General features: G+C 48.3%; 1 protein-coding gene across 1 annotated transcript in view; it reads left to right on the top strand.

Annotated features, from left to right (window-relative positions):
• Mcph1 (microcephalin 1) overlaps positions 1-20,866 on the top strand; it is a 208,624-nt gene that overhangs the window by 173,857 nt on the left and 13,901 nt on the right. Inside the window, exon 13 of the mRNA XM_042262469.2 lies at positions 18,319-18,556. Within this exon, the coding sequence (XP_042118403.2) occupies positions 18,319-18,556 (238 nt within the window). The remainder of the gene's footprint in view (positions 1-18,318; positions 18,557-20,866) is intronic.

Here is a 20,866-nt window from a genome sequence, read left to right as displayed (position 1 = left end):
TGTGTAGGTTAAAAAAAGATAAGCTATGACAATTAAGCAAATAAAACAAGCGGGACAGTCTCTCCGTAACCATATCTGTGCGTTTTTGTAGTTACCTATATACAAAATGAGGGAAAATGGAATAAAATGAGAACTTGCCTGAGTGAGTTACTATCTAAATGCTGTCAGTCTGGGGAAGTGTGTGATTAATCAAAAGAGAAGTGCCGTGGTTTCTTTCTTTCTCTGTGTTTTATTAGCTTTTGGCCATGGAAACTGAATGACAGACCCACAGTATTAGAAAGCTGCAAAGCTATCTGGAGCTGACATCGTTTTGTTTGGGATCCAGAAACAGTTAACTTGGGGTTTTGTTTTGCTTTGTTTTTCATTTTTTTTCTGAAACCTTTGTCTGGATGCTGCTTTAAAATCTGTAGAGATCTGCAGCCACCCTGGTTCCACACAGCGCGCTAAACACCCGTGCGTCTCCTGTCAAAGGGCTGCTTCTGGTGGCCCCGGAGTGAAGTGCTGGAGTGAGAGATCCACTGGGGAGAGTGGGGTTTCGGGGGCAGGACCCAGGTCCTCTCTGAATTGTTCTGTGTCCTGCAGGCTATGTGGCTGGTAAACAAGCCTGTGGAAGGACAGGTGCCCTCAGGAAGGAGCAAGTGTAGATCCTACAGATAGATACAGCCTATAGCCACATGCCAGGGCCGGCAGGGGTGGACTTTGTTGCCCGGCATGAGGGCACCTTCCTGCTCCTGCTGCTTCCTTCCATGCCCGACTCTCGGCTCGTATTGGTCTTCATCAATGTGTCTTTGGAAAACAGATACCATCGAGTTCCACTCTGCTGTGGAATTTCTAGGGATTTCCTCTCATTGGCAGGTTAAAGTTCAACCCCAGAGTGCGGCGTTGCAGAACTTTTCAAAACCTGCTCTCACCTCCCTGCCAGTTACATCTCTTCTTTCCTTCTTCCTTTCTCCCCAAATGCAGCTACCCACACTAGGGCCAGCCTGCCCTCCTGGAACCACTGTTAATTACTTAGTCTCTGTTATGCTGGACATGTGCACACATGTCTCATATATATATATCCATTCATGTACTTAGAACACATGCCTATTATACCTCACATATGTGTGTATGTTTGTGTATGTTACAGTACACATATAACTCTTTGTCTCTCTCATTCTCTCTCTCTCTCTCTCTTACACACACACACACACATACACACACACACACACACACACACACACACACACACACACACACACACACACACACACCTTTTTCCTAATTATCCCCACAGGACAGGTTTCTCTGAAAAGCATTCCCAAGTCCTCCATAAAGAGTTGATTTCACAGGACTGTTGCCTGTTACCATTATACATGAGGGTAATTGACCTGCTCTGATTCTGTTAGGTATATCCATGTGTCTCCTGCTAGGTTGTGAGTTCCTAGAAGCAGAGTCCATGTATTTTTCCCCTTTCCTTTTAACTTTCCTATATTATACAATGAGGACATTCTGTAAATCATCAAGTTAAATGTGAATGTGACACAAGATAGCAAGGTTCCAAATACTATGTGTGTCATTTAGGATAATCAGAGTCCTTGCACACAATGCCCCAGAAAGGTACTCACTTGGAATGCAGGGGGACCTAAGGCCAGACACAATAAGCCTCATGCCTTGTCTGTCAAAAGTTAGAACAGCCATCTCTAGTGAGGACTTCCATCGCAACCGAGCGATGGCAGATAAAGGTAGACCTGATGGAGGTGGTCCCCCAAGTGGAAGTGCCCTAAGATGCTGAGCCACCGAAGTAACCATGGAAACAGAAGGGAGATTAGGTCTGAGACTAGGGAAGTCCAGGGACCTGGGAGGGATGGCGCCAGCTGTGCCCTCCCACTCAAGCCCCAGAGTGGGAAGGCTCCTGCTCCTGCAGGTCATTTCCTCTCCCTAATGCGCAGTGAATTCCTGGTCAGCCTTTGTTGTTGGCTGGCTTGGTCTGTGGCTTTCCTTGTTGTTTACAGCCTCCAGGTATTTGTAGACAGATCTTATCTCCTTCCCTCTTAGTCACCTCTTGGCCCAACTCTGTGTAGTTTATTCTTTTAAACTCTGCTCCTGGCATGACCTTTCCACACTCTCTGAAGCATGTTTGTTTTTGTGTTATTCTATTGGGACTATTTTAAGAGATGCAATAAACTAAATAAGGCCTGGCCTAGATAAGAATGGTCTTTTAAAAAAAAGAAAGAAAGAAAATTGAAGTGTATTTGTATGATGTGTGCATATTTATATCTATGTGCACACCTGTGGTCATGCATGTTGTATTTATGTATGCAAGCGTGTGTGTGTGTGTGTGTGTGTGTGTGTGTGTGTGTGTGTGTGTGCGTGTGTGCACATGCACACACCCAGCCAGTCCTCTATGAATACAGTGTATCATTTCCCTGAGAGCCTTACTTCATCCTTTCCTCTTAGGCATTATCCTGCAGCCTGAATTCTTCAGTCTTCCCAGGAATTGATCCATACAAAACTGGATGACAAACAAGATATTGATACCCATGGCTCCATACAGAAGGTGTCTGGCCCTTCTGTGAGGCTGTGGTGCCTATAGAAGTGGCTCATAGACACACAGTTTTCAAATGGGCCGCCTCTGTTTTGTCTTGGGTTCTCTCACTGCCAGTAGCTTCAGAGGTTGGAGGGCTGAGAAAATGCAAAGGGAATAAATGCGTGCAAAGGGAATGAATGAGTGCAGTCTCTAGGATGTAATGGTCTCCGTGTTAGTTGAGTGCCATTATTTCCTTTTGTCAAATCACCACACTGGTTCCTTTAATTGGTGTGTTATAATGCTTGTGTATCACCTCAGTCAAGTTGATCCTGACACTTAAGCATACAGAAACAGGCATGTTGCTTCAGGGTGGGTCTGTGACTGTTCGTCACCTGTGTGCACATAGACACTGCATTCCCTCCTGTTGTGCTGGCCTCTAAGCATGACATCTGTCATCTTTACAGCCCTGACCTTTGACAGACCCTGAGGTGGGGCTTTTTTGCTGCTCACTCATAGAAGGTAGAGAGGGTCACTGGACCCTCACCCAGGATTCCTGCCATCCCCTCTTGGTGCAGTGAAGTGTCTTCCCAGAGTGGTGCTGGTTCTCTACCTTGTTGCCTCCAGAGAGCCTTGGCCTTGGCTCAGGTGTGCCTCACTACCATCCTAGACCATTCCTGGCCCGTCCTAGATAGAAACCAGGTATTCAGGCTGACTCCAGAGCCCTCTTTGTTTAGGTTGAAGTATAACAGAGTATGAATGTGACTGTCTGAATCCTCCACTGTGCACTTATAATTCTAAAAGGTTTTTAGAATCATCAAGAGAAGGGAGCCGGGCGGTGGTGGCACACACCTTTAATTCCAGTAATTGGGAGGCAGAGGCAGGAGGATCTCTGTGAGTTCAAGGCCAGCCTGGGCTATAGAGTGAGTTCCAGGAAAGGCGCCAAAGCTACACAGAGAAACCCTGTCTAAAAAAAGAAGAAGGAAGGAAAAAAAGAGAAGGACAACAAACACTTTTGAAATTAGCTCGGAGCAATCACGTTGGGTAGGAAGGAATGAGAGAAGTAGACATGGTGGAAACACCAAATCGAAATATTTTCAGAAAATTTTTGAAAAAAAATCGAAAATTTTCAGAAAGAAAGTTAGAAAATGATCCAGTGGTCTTTTCATTTCGTAGGTGGAGAGCTAAGGACTGGAGGATGGGGTCGCCCTGACAGTGTTGTGTACACACCTGCTCCTTGTCACCCAGATGTCACTGTGTCTCTGTTCCTGCTCCCACGGGTACTATCCAGTGGAGATGCAGAGAGGGCAGGCCTCCCCTCATAGCTCTGCTCTGGGCGGGTCTCAAATATCTGAGCAGTTTTTATTCTTCCTTCCAGATGTTGATGTCCAGTGAGGATCTTTCCTCCCCCAGGGCTCCTTGGCTACTCAGTTTCTCCTCCCTCACGTCTTGTCCCTAGTTTTCAGCAGCTGGCAGCCCAGGAGCACTTTCGCCCTGAGGGAGCTTTTGGAAGGCGCAGGGAGCCCGGCCTCAGATCACTCCTCAGAAGCCTCAGGAGGCACATGTAGAAGTGCTCGGGGCTCAGGCCTTGCATTTCTGACCAAAGACTCAGCAGCAAATAAATCATGGAAATGAGCTACAGAGGAGCCCTGAGCTCGTAACATCAAAAGGCCCTGCTGTGAATGGCTGGACAGATGCCACAGTGCTCTGCCCTCCAAACTTAGATCACGACCCAGGTGACAGTTGTGGCCACTGGCCTGCATCCCAGCTCAAATTTGAAAAGAAAAAAAAAATCACAGCAGGTCACTTTTTCACTTTCCAAATCTTAAAAGTGTAGGCACTGAGCATTCCAGAAAGCTGAAGAAACAGGAAGGATCCCCCCATCCTCCCCCACACTTCTCCCTGAGACTTATCTTAAGACTGCTGGGAAGCATGGCCTCCCTACACCTGGATGAAAGGAACTCCCTCTTCTCTGCACACTAGAGAGTGGGTACCCCACCTTCTCAGGCCTCAGCTCATCATTAGATCACACCTGCTTTGTCCAATCACACTTCTGCTTGGCTATCCACACTCCAGTAAAACTAAGCACATAGGTGTCTCCGATGGGGTAGGAAGAATATCTCTCCTCTCCACACAGCCCAGCATGCAGTTGGCAGTAAGCAAATGGGTCACTTCAGAACAACGATAGAGATGGGGAGACCAGACTAACTACTTAGAGTCAGGTCTTCTCTGGTCCCAAGGAAGCAAACAGTAGTCGTGGTTCTTGGAAGGGACAGAGTACTCACCCCCAACCAAGTGTGTTAGCCAGATCCTGAAGCAGGACTCCAACATCAACAGAACTGGCTGGCAAGCCAGGAAGGATGAGCAGACACAGACCATCATGCCGGGCATGAGAGCAGCTCAGCACGTGTGTAAGCCTGTGAGGACTGAGCAGTCTTTCCCAGTGGCCAGGCCTCACCTGCTCATGGCAGCAGGGCTGCCTAGGTAATGGAGATGTCTGTAGTCAGGTAAGAGCATAAAGACAACCCAGAAAGCACAAGCAGGGAGGGGTGCAGAACCACGTCACTTACCGGGGTGGCTCATGCGAGGCCTGAGACTGATGTGAGGTCCCTGTTCACGGATTTTTTCCTCGTCACTAAGAAAGGACCACTACTCTTCCCTGGTGGGTGGCTCAGTGCAGCCAGGCCTTTGTAGTAAGGTGCTCGCTCAAGTGTGGTTTTCAAGCTCACGGTCTGCTGAACTCTAAATAGACCTGTCCACAGCCAGCTAGCCTGGCTCTTCTGAAGCCCCTTCAGTTCTAATCTGGGCCTTCTAGGACTGTAGAATCACGTGGGAGATTTGGTAAGGTCTGCTGCTGTGTTCATGGCTCCTTTAGTTAAAGCAGAAGAGCCAGGACGCAGGTACCTTTGAAACCCGCTGGTAACTACAGGAGTTGGGTGTTTGAAAACCTTGGTCAGCAAACTGTCTCTGCCTGAACATCCTAATCAACTCGGTTGGGGAACGGTGTCTGCCCTCGCCCACCCAGTATTCTGACTTTACCGGAGTAGTGTGGACCTGCAGCTTCTGAGGCAGTTCTAACAGCCACTTAGAATGAGAACTACTCTAAAGAACCCTAAAGAAGTGTTGGAGTACAGTCTTGTGTACATTTTTGCTCAGAACTCCTAACTTTGTGTGTAATGCCCAGCTGCACACATGTGAGGGTAGGGTGTAAGGTGAATATATTCACGCACTTGAAGACAGAGGTCAGTGTCATTCCTCTGGGGCCATCTCCCTTGTTTCTTTGAGACAAGGTCTCTCACTGGGACCTTAAACTGGCCAGTTGACTAGGTTGACCAATCAGTGAGCCTCAAATGTCTTCCTATGTCCTCTTCCCAGCACTGGGATTACAAGTGAATGCCACCATACTCAGCATTTTCATGGAGATTCTGGGGGGTGAAAACTAAATCCTCATGCTTATGAGACAAGCACTTTATTAACTGAGGCATCTCCCCAACACCCAGAACTCCTGACTTCCTAATACTCTATGGATGTGCTCTGGGCTACCAGACAATTTTTAAAAAATGGTTACATTCATTTATTTTGTATGTGTGAAGCACGTGTGTGCCACAATGTACTTCTAGAAGTCAAAGGACATCTTGGAGAAGTAGGTTCTCTCTTTCCACTGTGTGGGTCCAGGGGATCAAATTCAGGTCATTAGGGTTGGCAGCAAACACTTAGGAGACTGAGGCAGGAGGATTTGGGCAAGGTCCACATCAGGCTATAGTGTGAGACTTTTTTTAAAAAAGAGAGAGAGAAGTACCTAATGAGTTCAGATTCTGACATACTTCTTGTAGTTGCTGAACACTGCGAGGCGTGAACTGCAGATTTATGGCTCTGGGGAAGCTATTTGTGGATTCCCCAGATAGCTATGTTCCCATCACTTATGCAGCCTTTAAAACTCAAAGGATGCTTTAGAAAATCCAAGTCTGGCACACACCAAACTCTGACATTGGTTGTCTGAGCAGCATTCAGCAAAAGTCAGGAAAATGTTTCCGTCATCATTTGTACACGACTCTTGGAAACGCTGGGCCAACGGTGACTTCCTTCATCACTTTCTTGTGCCATTTTTCATAAAGTGAGGGTTTCAGTCAAGGTTTTGGGCGAGGGACAGCCCTTTTGTCTCCTTCCTCAGCACATAGGCTCTGTATTTACTGGGAGTTTCATTATTGAAGTAATGCCACCCACATCCTACCAAGTAGCCTCATACTGATGCAGACATCCAGGGCTTTTTGCCTCCCAACACTCCCTCCTCTGTCCTCACCCCATATATTTTCTTAGCATGTTCTTTACAATTTATCTCGATTTTATTTAGAGTTATAAACCAAGGGAGATTATATAAACCATACTCTTAGAACTCAACCACACATGCTTTGCCTGAGACGGTCGCTGCCAAGGACATAACATAAGGGTTCTCTAAATCATTTGCACCATTGTCACTGGCCTGCACGTCTCCCTCCTTGACATGCTCTCATCTCCCAGTCATCAGCCTGTTAAATGTTCCTGAGTCCAGTCCTCTTAACCAGATACAGATGTTCAAGGCCGAGTTGCTACCGCGTTAGAGGCAAACGCCCCTCCCATCCATCCTTGGAGCTCAGATTTCAGAACATTGCCTAAGCAGCAGGGAAGGCTGCATTGCCTAGCGTCTGGAGCCTACATTGTTATTGGCTTAGCACCTGGGGCATTGTGTGGGAATTCTTTGTGGATGAATATCTGAATGTTACTTATATGCGCACACATACACTTTTGGCTCATCAGAGGTACCATAGTCTTCCTTGAGAGCAGTCTTGAAATCAACCAATGTATCTGTGTGTCTGTCCTCATTCAGAGCACTGAATCCAGTTGATCCATGATTTATCATACAGTGTCAAGAGGTTCAACTGCGTTAAGCAGACATTTGATGGCAAGGCTAGCAGGATTAAAGATGGCCTCCACCACGACTCTGGGAGGTCATCACCCGCATCTTGGCATAAACCAAGTGAAGATCTAAGCAGTTGTATGGCTTGAGCTTTCACAGCCTGGAGTGTGGAAGAGCCACGACACCATATTAAATATCTCTGTGTTTAAGTCCCAAACTAACAAGTTCAAGCTTAAAGTTTGACAGGACAGTATAATGAATTTAGACCCGTTGCAAGATTTTAGTTACGGATATAGAATAACAGACTCAGATATATTCAGACACTGTCAGAGACCTGATGGCTAGAAAGAGCATCTTGCTTTCAGACAAGAGGCTGCTAACAGCAACTGGTTTAGCAACCATGACTTTAAGTCACCATGTTGTGTAGCCAAGGGCACGGGCTCTACCTAGACAGTAGGATAGATCTAATTTGAATATTTCCTACCACATTACCAGCATGTCACCTTGGTTAAGATGCCTTAGACTTCAGTCTCATTAACTGTAAAATGTTATAATGATGGTCTCTGCCTCAATAAGTTTATAACAGTTGGGTATTTTGTGGAATGTACCTAGAATGATTTAACAAGTATGCAGAGTGCAAATGCTGCATGAATGTGAAAGAGTGGGAGGCTGTGATAACATGACCACTGGCATTTCTTGAGTGTCTACATTTTCAATTTCCCTTCCAGCATTTCTGCTGAGCAGATTCTGTGAGAGCATGAGCAGAAGTTGGGAGTCGAGAGAGGTAACGGCTTACTGAAGGCCACACAGTAACAGAGCTGAGATTGAAGCCTGTGCTCTTCCTGGAGCCCAGGCCTGCCCTCTTGTCTCTCAGCTTCTGGGGACAGGAGAGCTGCTAAAGAGATGACAGTGGGCGTTCTTGGAGGATTTGACAAAGGGGGCTTCAGCGTGGCCACAGGAAGGGAGTTCAAACAAGAAACAAGACAGATCCAAATAGAACATGGTATATATTGGAGACACACTTTAGGCATCTTTAGATGTGTCCAACAGAAGCCAAAAGTTTGTGGCATATGACTAAATGAGCGACAATATGTGAGCTAGCTTCACAGATCAGGCTCCAAGGGAATTGCTTAAACTCTCATACAAACACACACACACACACACACACACACACACACACACACACACACACACACACACACGGAGTAGGACTGGGAAGTACCAGTATTTTAGTCTGGTGGCCCTCCTCTGTGTCACATGCTGGGTGCAGCCTCTAGGGTGAAGGAGCACTGCTCAGCAGAGTGTCCTGACCCCTGTGCGGGAAAGGCTGGGCTGTACTCGCTCTGTGGCCCCATGCCCTTCATGTCTCTAGGCCTTGGAGTACTTACCAGCAGATTACAGTAATCCCTTGGAGTAGCGCATTTTGTTCCAAGTGTGGCAAGCTTTTAAAAATGCTTTTCGATACCACTCTACTTTTAAACTTGTATGGTGTGTTTACATGCTGAGTAATTTATGGCAGTAGTTAAGTAAGCATTTTATAGCTCAGAGTCCAGTGAGAAAACAGAAGCCTTCACAAGGATTTGCACAAAAAGCTCAGGACACTGTAGTCAAGGATATGCAGAGCCAGAGCACTCTTGGTGACAATCAGGAGCCTTTATTTTTAAGGTATGGTCTTTCTCAACCTTTCAGTGTGCTCTTGGCAGAACTCTGCCTCCTCCTTCTCTGTCCTACCTTTCTAGTGTCGGTCAGCTCTGGTTGTCCACTGGTTTCTCTAGCTCCGTCAGACCAGTCAAACCAGCCATATGGCTCCTGGCAGCAGGCCTGGCACATGGTTCCCTGTTGGGAAGACCCTTCACTGGTGAGAAATCCCAGCATCATCGAAGCACACTTCCAACAGAAGGGCGGGTTTCACATTTGTCATCACCCTGCTTTGCTGTTGTCCATGGGCCTCCCAGGCCGGGACAGAACCTGCCACACACTTGGTGTGATTTTGTGTTTGAGCTTGTGAGGGGGCGGGGGGGGGGGGGGGGTATTGGCCCAGGGCATTGGCCCATTTATCCCAACTAAGACTATGAGACCCGAATTTTTTTTTTAAACCTTTGTAGTTCTTTCAGAAATGCCTAGGAATGATGTTTCCAATTAAAGACTTAAAACTTGGGAGTTTTAAGTGGCAAGTTAGAAATGAAGTCTTCTGGTGGCTGTTGTTGCGTATGCACAGGTGAGCCACAGGCCCAATGCCCTGCTGTGAGCTGCCCCTGAGCATTCTTCTAACTCACAGACTTCTGCCTTCTGCTGTCCTTGCACACAGCACATCAGCATTGACCGTGTGGGGTCTCCATTCCAGGCACCCCTTTGCTGTGGACACCGACTGGGTATCCTGAGACTCAAACCAGTCACACAGGCTGGGTCCCCCAGTGACTTCTGACTGAGTAACTGTGACTCAGGGATTCCTAAGTCCTCTCCCGGGATTTGATAACCTGCTTGAACAGCTGAGAAATCAGAGAAGCACTGAATTACACCTGTCACCTTATCACAAAAGATATTACTGAGGAACAAAAGTGCAGAGCCTAAAGAGGAAATGCCCGAGGCAAAACACAGGACAGGAGGACAGGGCACACATGGCAGTTCTCCGTCCTCTCTGCCCCTAGACATGCTCACCAGCTTGTAGCTCTATAAACCTACGGGCTAGGATGTCTGCGGAGCTGCAACCTGTAGACGGGATGATGACAGACGACTGCAGCATCCCACTCGGCACATCTGCAATGGGTAGCTTCGTTTAGAATCACCATGGAAACCTGCCTCTGAGCATGTCTATAAGGGAATGTCTAGATTAAGTTAATCGAGGTGAGAAAGCCCACCCTGACTGTGGACAAGCTCCATCCCATGGGCTGGGGCCCGGGGCTGAATGAAAAGGACGCAGTCTGAGCACCAGCTGTCACCTCTCTGCTTCATGACTGCATGCAATGGTGACCAGCCTTCTCGTGCCCCGGCAGCCATGCCCTTCCCTCCGTGAGCAGCAAACCAGAATAAACGCTTCCATTCTTAAGTCGCTTCTGTCCAGTGTTTTGTCAGAACACTGAGAAAAGTGACTTAACCCGACATATAAAGCTGAGCCGAGTCCTCACCCATGCCAGGACTGCTCTGCCCCAGCAACCTGTTCATGGCCGGCTACCTCTTCCAACTCTCTGGGCTCGAGAGCACTCCCTTTCCTCCTCCCCTCACGGCTGGTGCTGCTTTGCCGTTAATGTTCCGAGATTGCCTCCCCCTGCCCCATTTCCTGAGTGAACCCTCATTCATCTGTAACTCATCCATCACTACAGTCCACCCTCTAGGCATCGCCTCATCTGCCATAATCTTGAGCCTTAAGATGGCTCTCTCCTCGTTCCTGCCCTGATTTTGCCCCTAAAGTATTATATTTTGCTTCCCAAGCTAAAGTTGGAGCTTTCTTGAAATTAGATTCCTCAGAACCCTGGGTCTCCCTGCATACCATACCCCCACAAGTTACCCAAGAAATCCATTAACTGTGCAAATGTAGCTGAGCGCCCACAGCATACCAGGTGTTGCCAGGCGTGCTGGGGTCTACCACTGAACAGAGCGGCCATTTCTTGCCTTTGGTTCCAGCAGGAGAAACAAGAAATAACACAAAAAGTAAATGATCTGTTACACTGGAAGGTGCTGGAAAGTTTGACAGGAGAAGCAGAGGAGGCCCAGGGGAGGGGGAGAAGAAGGGGAGCCGAGGGACACCCTCAGTGCTTAGAGAGCAGGCCTCGCAGACAGTGAGACAGCTCGGTAAGCTGCACAGTCACCTGAGTGGGAAGACAGTTTGGAGACGGTGTAGTTTGAGACGGTCTGGTGCAGGAGCATGAGGCAGACCAGTCAGGAGCCAGGGATGGGTGTGGCTGCCTGAGAGGCCTGGGCAGTGCACATCGGTAGCGTTGAGGGCCCTGCTGCCCACTGAGGAGCTTCAGCTTTCGCTCTGGAGAAATGACACACCAGCATTCCAGGCGTAGGATGTGGTGGAAGCAAAGGCTTTAGGGAGACCAGAGAGACACAGAGAGGAAGGACCTGGCCAGGGGAGCAGAGCAGGCAAGTGGCGGGTAAATGGAGAAATGCGTGTTTTTAATTGTAGCTGTGAGGTAATTAGGGCGAGGGAACTGACAGGGCGGTCCTCGGGTGGGCAAGCAGGCCGTACTCATGCTCAGTGGGGACTGTCAGCTCTCCCTGGGGAGAGTCACTGGGAGGAAGGCAGATCTGTAGGGAGGCTGTGGAACGTCTGTTTGTTGCCCCACTGTCTTCAGCATGTCCGAAAGCAGTGTCTTGGGTGCATGTGAGAAATGGCGTGCCGTGCTGGAGGTTGGAGACCACACAGGTGTGGTGGGCAGGGAAAAGAGGAGAAGAAAGAGGAACTAGAGATGAGCTCGCTCTTTCAGCAGGAGTTCTTGAGTGGCTGGCCGCTTAAAGTCACATGACTGCGGTCTCAGGCCACGTCTGCAGGCAGCTGCGTGGGTAAGAAAATGCAGTTTTGGTTGCCAGCTGCTCAACACCTGTAATTCCTTCCTGTTGATGTTGAACTCTGGGGAGAAAGAGACAGGTACTGGAACCCTTCAAACCTCAATGGCCGAGTCTTCCCGCAGGGGCAGCACACGGCTCTTGTACCGTTGTTCACTCTGACCACCCCACCCCACCCCACCCCCGATTTACACATATCAAGCAAATCGCATGGCTAGGTTCTAAGTAGAGTTGCTTTCTCGTTCTGTCTTGTGTTCTCATCCTTCCCAAACTCAGCATCTTCACATCTTCATTTCTTACTAAAATCATGACGGTTTTTTCCTTTGGCCTGTCCATCCTGCCCTGTGTGTTCTTCTACAGGGCAATCCTCCTAACTTACAGAGGCGATAATATAACAACCTGCTGCTCACAAGGGGGAGTTTGATGATGAATGGATGGATTGATTGATTGATTGATTGATTGATTGATTGATTGATTGATTTTGTTTGTTTGTTTGTTTGTTTGTTTTCAGAGTCTCGCCCTGTAGCCCAAGCTGGCCTGGGACTCACTGTGTAATGAGTTTTTGGGTGGCCCTGTTAACTACCCTCCTCCCACTGTGGGGTCACGTTGGTCTGCTGCCTGCTTATTCAGCCTCATCACGTGGTCACTTCCTAAACACTCTAAGAAGGTTGTCTTTTCTTAGTACTCCCCACCCCACCCCCCAAGTGCCCTCCTGCGCGATCACGCTCCGGCGATCCTGGACTTTGTGTTGGAACGTGCCAAGCTCTAGACACCTGTCACCTGAAGTGCCCTGCCGTGTGCTTTCTCCTCCTTCCTTCCCGCCGCCGCCACCAGGTCCCCCCAGCTGGTGCTAGTCTCCTCAGTCTCTTCTTTGAGTGAAGTGTCTAATTGTACTCTGAGAAACAAAGTGAACTGGCTGTCTTCCCATTTTTGTGCTCTCAAAGTGTAGCCTGTTATTCTATTGAATGAAGGGGGAGTGAATGATTGGACTCACCAGTGACCCAACATGAGAATGAGGAGCAGGCCAGGTGAGCCCCAATTAGTTCAGTGACAGCATCCTGAGCGGTGTGAAGAGTCGGTGGGAGCAGGATTGGCCAGTGTTGTCAGGTTCTCTGCAACAGCCAAAGCAGCTCTGTGTCCTTTGTCCCTGGGCCTCAGTTTCCCCCCTGTACAGTGAAAGCTATGGTCAAATGTCCTCTAAGGACCACACCCTACACTAGATACTCTGTATCCCAAAGTGGCTTCATCAGCCAGAGGTGACCCCTGAGCAGCTGTATCTCGAACAGCCCCATACTCAGGGTTCTAACTCCCCTGGATTTCCTGACACTCCCCCCCCTTATAGTGCTTCTGGAATCTGTGCACACTGTGCAGTGAGGTTCTCCTGTCTCTGCAGTTCCTCTCAGAACCCAGACAGCTGAGCCCTCGGAGCACAGTGAGAAGGGAGCACTTCCACCAGTGGGAGAAACATTCAGAGAGAGAATCTCGTGCATGTGCCTGTGTGTGGAGATCAGAGCACAATTCCAGGTGTCCTCTGACACTCTCCACCGTGGTATTTTCCACCTTCATATTTTCGTCTGCTTGAGGTTTTTGGTTTTTTGGCTTTTGTTTTGTTTTGTTTTGTTTGTTTGTTTGTTTGCTCCAGTTTTTGAGACAGGACCTTACTCTATAGTCTTAGCTATCCTGGAACTCAATATGTAGCCCTGGATGACCTAGAACTCATAGAGATCCCCCTGCCTCTGCCCCCTCAGTTCTGGGATTAAAGATGTGTGCTTCCATGCCTGGCCACATTAATTTTTTTTTTCACTTTGTGTGTATGCATGTTTTGCCTGCATGTGTGTCGGTATACTATATGTGTGCCTGGTGCCTGAGGAAGACAGAAAAAGGCGTCAGAACCCCTGGAACTGGAGTTTCAGATGGTTGTGAGCCACCATGTGGGTGCTGGGAATCGAACCCAGGTGCTCTGGAAGAGCAGCCAGTGCTCTTACCCAAGCAGCCAATGCACTTAACTGCTGAGCCACCTCTCCAACCCATAACTGGATTTATTTGAGGCACAGTCTCTCCCTGACCTGGAACTCACCAAGTAAGGTAGGTTGCTGGCCAGTAAGCTCCAGAGATCAGCCTGTCTCCATCTCCTCAACATTCGGATTGCAAGCACATTACCACCACATCTGGCTGTTTCATGTAGGTTCTGGGTCTTGAACTCGGGTCTTTGTGCTCACATAGTAAGCACTTCACTGACTGAGCCATCTGTGCACCCTGACTTCAGTTACTTGAACTAAAATTACTTTTCTTTTTTTAATAATTTATTTTTATTTTATGTGCATTGGTGTTTTGCCTCCCTGTATGTCTGTGTGAGGATATCATGTCCTCTGAAACTGGAGTTACAGACAGTTATGAGCTGCTATGTGGGTGCTAGGAATTGAACCCAGGTCCTCTGGAATAGCAGTCAGTGCTCTTCACCACTGAGCCATCTCTTCAGCCCCTAAAATTACTTTTCTTATTAAGTTAAAAACTGCAGTACCTGCCTCCTGTGAGCAGGCTGAGTGATCCCATGTCCTCTGTGCCTCCTGCCTTTCCACCTGAGTCCACATCATCTCTCTCCAGCCTCGGTCACATGTGCCAGCTGGTATCCCTGGGACACTAGGTGCTGGTGTGCATGACCATGCATGACCAGTGGCACTGCCTGCCTCTAAGACAAGTCAGGTGAGAAGGATATGAGGGTAGAGCCCATTAGATAAGCCCAGAGGAAGAGGCACACTAGGGAAAAAAAATGGATATAAAATGTAAGGCTGGAAAGGTACAATTCATACCCTTTAAATTAACATGCAAGAAACTGACATTTTCCATGTCCAGTTCTGTGAGTGTGACACCAGCCATCCTAAGCAAGGATCTGAAAAGTCCAAGCTTATTGGTAGCATGCTTGAGGAAATGGCTTGATGGGCAGAGAACATTTCGGAGGGAAAGCAGACCCACATTAGAAACCCCAGGACCTGGCTACAGGAGAAAAGCAGGTTACTAATGAAGTGGACCCCATTATGGGTTCAGAAGTCCTGACCCAAGAAAAGGGGCACCAATCATCTGTCCTATGATTGCACAGCCATGCGAATGTTCTACAGGCCCAACCCAATGTACTCAGAGCTGACAGTACCAGCTCCTCACCAGTTAAGGAGGTGGCAAATGCCCTGGATACTGAAATCGAAGATGCACTGAAGGTGCCGCCTGCTTGTGTTTCCCATGCTTCTCCAAAGAGTCCTCGGGCTGCCCCCCAGCATCTGCATGTTATTGTTAGGCTACGGAAACCTCGTCTGGGGACTCAGATGTGGCAGTATTCACTTGACCTGGATGTGGATTTGTCTTCTTGGTAGTGGTGAGAAACGGAGTTGGGAAAGGCCAGCACTGTGGGGCCCAACCCTTTGATTCAAAGCCTGACTGTCCTGTGGCTAGCACATGGTCTCAGGCGTCCTCCTGGAGCTGCGACCCCGTATACTGTCTGCTGCCCCCAGGATTTGGTCGCAGCAGCTCTGTACCTCCTCTCCCATGTGTGGCCCACCAGGGGCCTGTGTATCCCATCAGTGAGCCGGAGAGACTCAGCAAGTGCGCTCTCTTGCTAATTGCAATCCTGTACCCTGGCTGCAGTGAGTGAACCATCAACCCCTGCCATGTTTTATTTCTTGGTCATGGATAAATAGCTAGGATTCCTTGGAGCTAGACCTTGAGAGATTCTGTTCCACTTCAGCAGTACGGTCTGCCGTGACTGACTTCTAGGTAAACAGATTTGAAGGGTCTGAGCTAACCCTTGGTGAATCAGTAGCCTCTCTGATTAGGACAAACACACAGTCCCAAAGACAGCATTCTCTAAAGCAAAGCTGATATCCAGTTTTGGCCTCAGCTGGCACCATACTGTAGCTAACCTCCACCAGCAGTGTGGATTGAAGAGCTCAGAGTAAGAAGTATTCACTTGCTGTCTGCTCCTTCACTTCCTTGTCCTTAAGTACATACACATAGAATGTCATCGGGCCTCCCACACCCCCTGTCAAGCCTTTCCCATCGGCTGTCATGTCTTCTCATCATGATGGAATAATCCCCTTGAACTTTGAGCCACAAAACTAACCTTCCTTCTTTAAATTACTTCTTGTCAAAGTAATGAGAAGAGTGACTTAGACCCTCTTCCCAGCAGAAAGCCAGTGCCTCGGTAGGCTCAACTGTTCTGAATAATAATCAGATATTTCTGGTTTTGTTTTTTGAGACAGGGTTTCTCTGTGTAACAGCCCTGGCTGTCCTGGAACTTACTTGTAGACCAGGCTGGCCTGAAACTCACAGAGATCTGCCTGCCTCTGCCTCCCAAGTGCTGGGATGAAAGGCATGCACCACCATCTGCTGGCAGTAATCAGATTTTTTTTTAAACACTGTGCCTCCTCTGATTTCAGGCTGAGTATATAAACAAAAAGACAAATTTTAATCTGCTGACTTTAGTATTATAATCTGAAGTCAGGAACTCTCTTTCTCATTGTTCACCAGTGCTCCAAGCGAGTCTGGCAAACGTACATGCTTGGTGAGCAAAGACTAACCTAACTAAAGAAATCAGCAACTAACTCCATATTCTGGGATGCCGAAGGCTTATTTCCCTCTTCCGAAATAAAAACAGGCTGCCTGCTGCTTATAATATTGTAAGAGAGTGAACTTGATCCCGGTCTTTTGTTTGTTTGTTGTTTGAGACAAGGTCACACATAGCAGAAGCAGGCTCAAGTTCACTGTGTAGCCAAGGCTGGCCTTGAGAGTGTTGGGATTACATGTGTGTGCCACGGAACCTAGATGATGATGATGAGGAGGAGGAGGAGGAGGAGGAGGGGGAGGAGGATTTGTTGTTGTTGCTTTAAAATATTGTATTGTAAGTGTTTATGTGTACATTGTGTTAGCATTTTAGAGTGAGTTAATAAATACCCAGCAAATCCTTAATAGTTAATTAAGATCATTGACACACTTTAATTTCTGAAAAGGAAAAGTTAAAAAGAAAAAAACAGGTAGCTTACACACTTAGAATTGGTTTTCTAGTGTAAGGAGAAAAGAAGGTTGTGTCCCAGTTTGGTTGGTCCAGGACTTAGGTTCTTCGGGATCCTAGACTTGCCATCTTCCCGTTCATCCATTTTCATCGTGTCCCAGGGGCTCAATACCTGCATGTGTCGCACATAGACATGGCCATTTAGTCCAAAGGGCACTGTGGGTCATAATAGTGAGGGAAACATCCCGATCTCACCTAGTCTTAGATCACCTTGGCTAGGAGCATGCCAGCTGCAGAGGAATTGGGAGAAGGAGAAGGAGATGGCCACAACAACTGTATCGAAATACAAGAGAGTACAGGTTCACGTGTCTGTGTCTCAAATGCCTCCCACTGTCTGTGACACTTTTTCTCTGATATTTTTGGTTGTGAGCCTAGCCTTTAATGGCTGAGCCATCTCTCCAGCCTGACACTTTTCCTCAAATATTGTCTAAAACACCCTTCAAACTGTTTTTATAATGACTCTTTGAAACATCTTCCAGGATCCCTTCCCCCACACACACACCTGCTCTCTCTGGGGAATGTCCCTGGGAATTCTCTTCCTATCCCTTTGCCATCTCACCTGGTGGTCAATCTGAAGCAGTCATAGAGTCTCTTAGTCACTTGCCAAGGAGCCCTGGAGCCCCTAGAGTTGAATGATGGAAAAGGCGATGCCAGAAGTAGGTGTTGCCCTCACCAACACAGTCGTCCAAGTTACTTCAACAGTACTCAAAGACGTACTTGGTTACTCTCTAATACTTCGTTTTTAATATTGTGATAATTCAGAAGCCAACCCATTTTTTCCTGTACGTTTGTGTTCCTAGAGTTTTACCCTGTCCACCTTGAAAAAAACGTTGTTTCACATCATCATCTTCTTGAGTCTTGGGAATGTAAAATTTGCCCAAGAATGGATAGCTTTTGTGATTCAGATCTAAAGTGGGACCCCAAAGGCTGGTGTGTTGAAGTCTTCATCTCCAGCTGGCCATGCTGTTTGAGAAGTGATTAGATTGGGAAGATGTTAGCTTCACCACAGAATGAATCTGTTCGTGAGTTCATGACTGCATGGGTTTTTAGGAGGTGGGGACTAGCTGGAGGAAGCTGCTCGCTGGGGTGTGCTTTTTCCCCTGATTGTGCTCCATTCTACACTAGGTCTCCCAACCACCACGCTTAGCACAGAAACAAATCATGAGCCGGAAGAAAGCCTTCCTCCCTGATGGTGTTTGTCTCGGATACATTGTGATATTGACAGAAATTGACAGATACAGCAACCTTACCCTGAGTTTGTTTTTGAAAAGAGAAGTGAGCTTTACTGTTAACCGGGTCTCCATGCTGAGTGAGTTCTGCCCCCGCTGACTTCCTTCCGTCTGCCCACAGGTCTGCAGACTGGAACGCCAGTTATCTACCCGGCGATACCAAGGAACCCTCTTTGCCAATCAGCCGAAGATGTTCATTGCACCAGCCAGCAGCCCCCCAAGGGCCAAGCTGTGTGAACTGGTACTCCTGTGTGGTGGCCAAGTCAGCCCAGCCCCTCAGCTGGCCAGCCTCATCATTGGTCCCTACTGTGGCAAGAAGGAAGCAAGAATCCAGTACCTGTCAGAGAAATGGGTCTTAGGTAAGAACCCGGATGATGGAACACAAGAAGGAGGCGCAGGGGAGGGTCCTGCTGATCCCATGGCCATCAGGAGCTTAAGGAGAATACCACTTTGTGGTCCTGGTAGTAAGAAGAGAAGCAGATGATGCCCATGTGGTCTGGGCCTGAAATTAGCAGCTCAGCCTCCAGGCATCTTCCCTAACCGTCATAGACACACCTGGCCCTTACCGCCAGATGCAGGACAGTTCACACGGAGAGGAGACTGCACTGGGCCGTGTCCTCTCAGCGCATGTAGGACCAGCTCACTCAGAGCCACCTCAGCCTCGAGTTGTAAGCACGGAGTGACCAGGCTACACTGGCTGGCTTGGGTTAAGCACCTGGAGCAGGTGCTACCTGAGATGCCCAGAGAGGAAAAGATACTAGACTAGACACCTGACTGTAGGCTGTCCACATGTATGATGGTGACAGGCAGGCCTCACCAGTTATTCCACTTGGGAGGATGGCAGAACTCTTAAGAGGAGAAGGGCCATGCAGCCAGGGGTGAGCTTTCCCAGGGGTGTCCTTCCATGCAGCCAGGGGTGGGCGTTCCCAGGGGTGTCCTTCTTCTCCCCTTTTCCTTCCCCTCCCCCTCCCTCTCCTCTCCCATCCTTCTCCTCCTTCCGTCATTTTATGCTGGGCTCACCACCCTGCAATGGACTCATCCCAGACAGGATGAACTCCAGACTCAGCTCTGAGAGTACATTTAAATCTTCATCCCTGAGACGTTGACAGATGTATTGGTTTGGTAGGACCATGTCCTGCAGACCAGGCAACTGAACCGGTCATTTTCTCACCATCGTGGAACCTGGAAGGACTAGGCCGAAGTAGGATCAGGTAGATTCCCTATGGCTTTCCCCTGAGTGTATAGGTGACATCTCTTACCCCCAGAGACTTCATTTTTTTTGAGTCCACACTTCCTCCTTCAAGACACTGGTGAGACTCGTTCATCCCCACCTGAGACCTAATTTTAATTTAGTGTCTTCCCTGGGTCCTGTCTCCAAATACATCTATATTCTAAGGGGCTGGAGGTTGGGGCTTGAACATAGGAGTTTTGAGAGGAATCAGCTTTAAAACAATTACCCCACTTGCAGGTCCTTACCTGGTTCCTTCAGAGCTGTCGTGGGTGTGTGTGTGTGTGTGTGTGTGTGTGTGCGCGCGCGCGCGCGCGCGCGCGCTTCTCCCTTTCTCTCTTGTGGCCAAAGCCCAACTATCTCTTCCTCTCCTCCCCACCCCATCTTCCTCATTCTTACCCTTCTTCTCACCCCCTCCTCCCTCCCCTCCTCCCCCCATCCTCTCCTCTACGTGCTCCTCTCTTCCCCCTCCTCTCTTCCCCCCTCCTCTCCTCCTGCTCCCCTCCTCCACCTGCTCCTCTCCTCCATCCCCCCATCCTCTCCTCTTTCTGGCTGCCCTCTTGCCTCTTCTCTTTCCCTGTCCCTCCCTTTCTCTCCTGAGGCTGAGGTCCTCGAACTGTCTCCCAGTGTGTGCACTGTCTCTCTCCCTCTTCCTCTCCTTCTCCTCCCTGCTTCCCCTCCTCCTGGGTTTCTTATTCTGCCCTCATCTTTAAACCCCAAAGTTCTGGCTTCTCTCACTCCCGTCTTGACAATCTCCTTGAATAGATAAATAGATAACCTTGTTTTCCAGAGTTACATTCACAGAGAAACACATAGATTTTATTAATATCTTTTAAATGATTGATGATTGTCACTGTACATTTTCAAATAAGGCAATCAAAAGTATTTTTTACTATCCACTACAGAGCAATTTGTCTTTTGCTTAGAAACTATTTAAAAAAAAAAAAAATACCCTTTAGCTCCAGTCCCAAAGCCAAGCCACTGTTTACTCTTTTGAATGCCAAGAATAGAACCTTCAGACATCACATGTTCCAAAGCCAGGTTCTCGTTTGGTTTCTTGGAAAACTGCATCAAATTAACAACCCTGCAGACCAGAGCTGGGCTTTAAAAACATGTCCGTGCATGACTTGGTATCAGTAGTCTGAACCAACAGCTAACGGCTCCCGAGTGCGGGAATTGTTGCTGCTCAGGGCCCCAGACTGAGCCCATACACTCCTGTTATTTCCAGGCTGGGTGACTGACGGTCCTTCCTGTTGCTCCTACGTCCTGTGCAGTCACTGTCTGAGCCAGGCCAAGCTCTTCCGGTTGTTTGTCGGTTGTCTCTGGCTGGGATTTTAGGAGATGACTGCCTACCTGCTTGCATCTACCCAAGGCCCCGCAACATTCTCTGCATGCCAGGGCTGGCTCGGGGACCCTCGTTTCTGCTTCTTTCCTCCCCCTA

Source organism: Peromyscus maniculatus, chromosome 17 (assembly GCF_049852395.1).
Source record: "Peromyscus maniculatus bairdii isolate BWxNUB_F1_BW_parent chromosome 17, HU_Pman_BW_mat_3.1, whole genome shotgun sequence".
Taxonomy (NCBI): domain Eukaryota; kingdom Metazoa; phylum Chordata; class Mammalia; order Rodentia; family Cricetidae; genus Peromyscus; species Peromyscus maniculatus.
The sequence above is the reverse complement of the archived record's forward strand: the minus strand, read 5'-3'. Positions and strand labels throughout refer to the sequence as shown.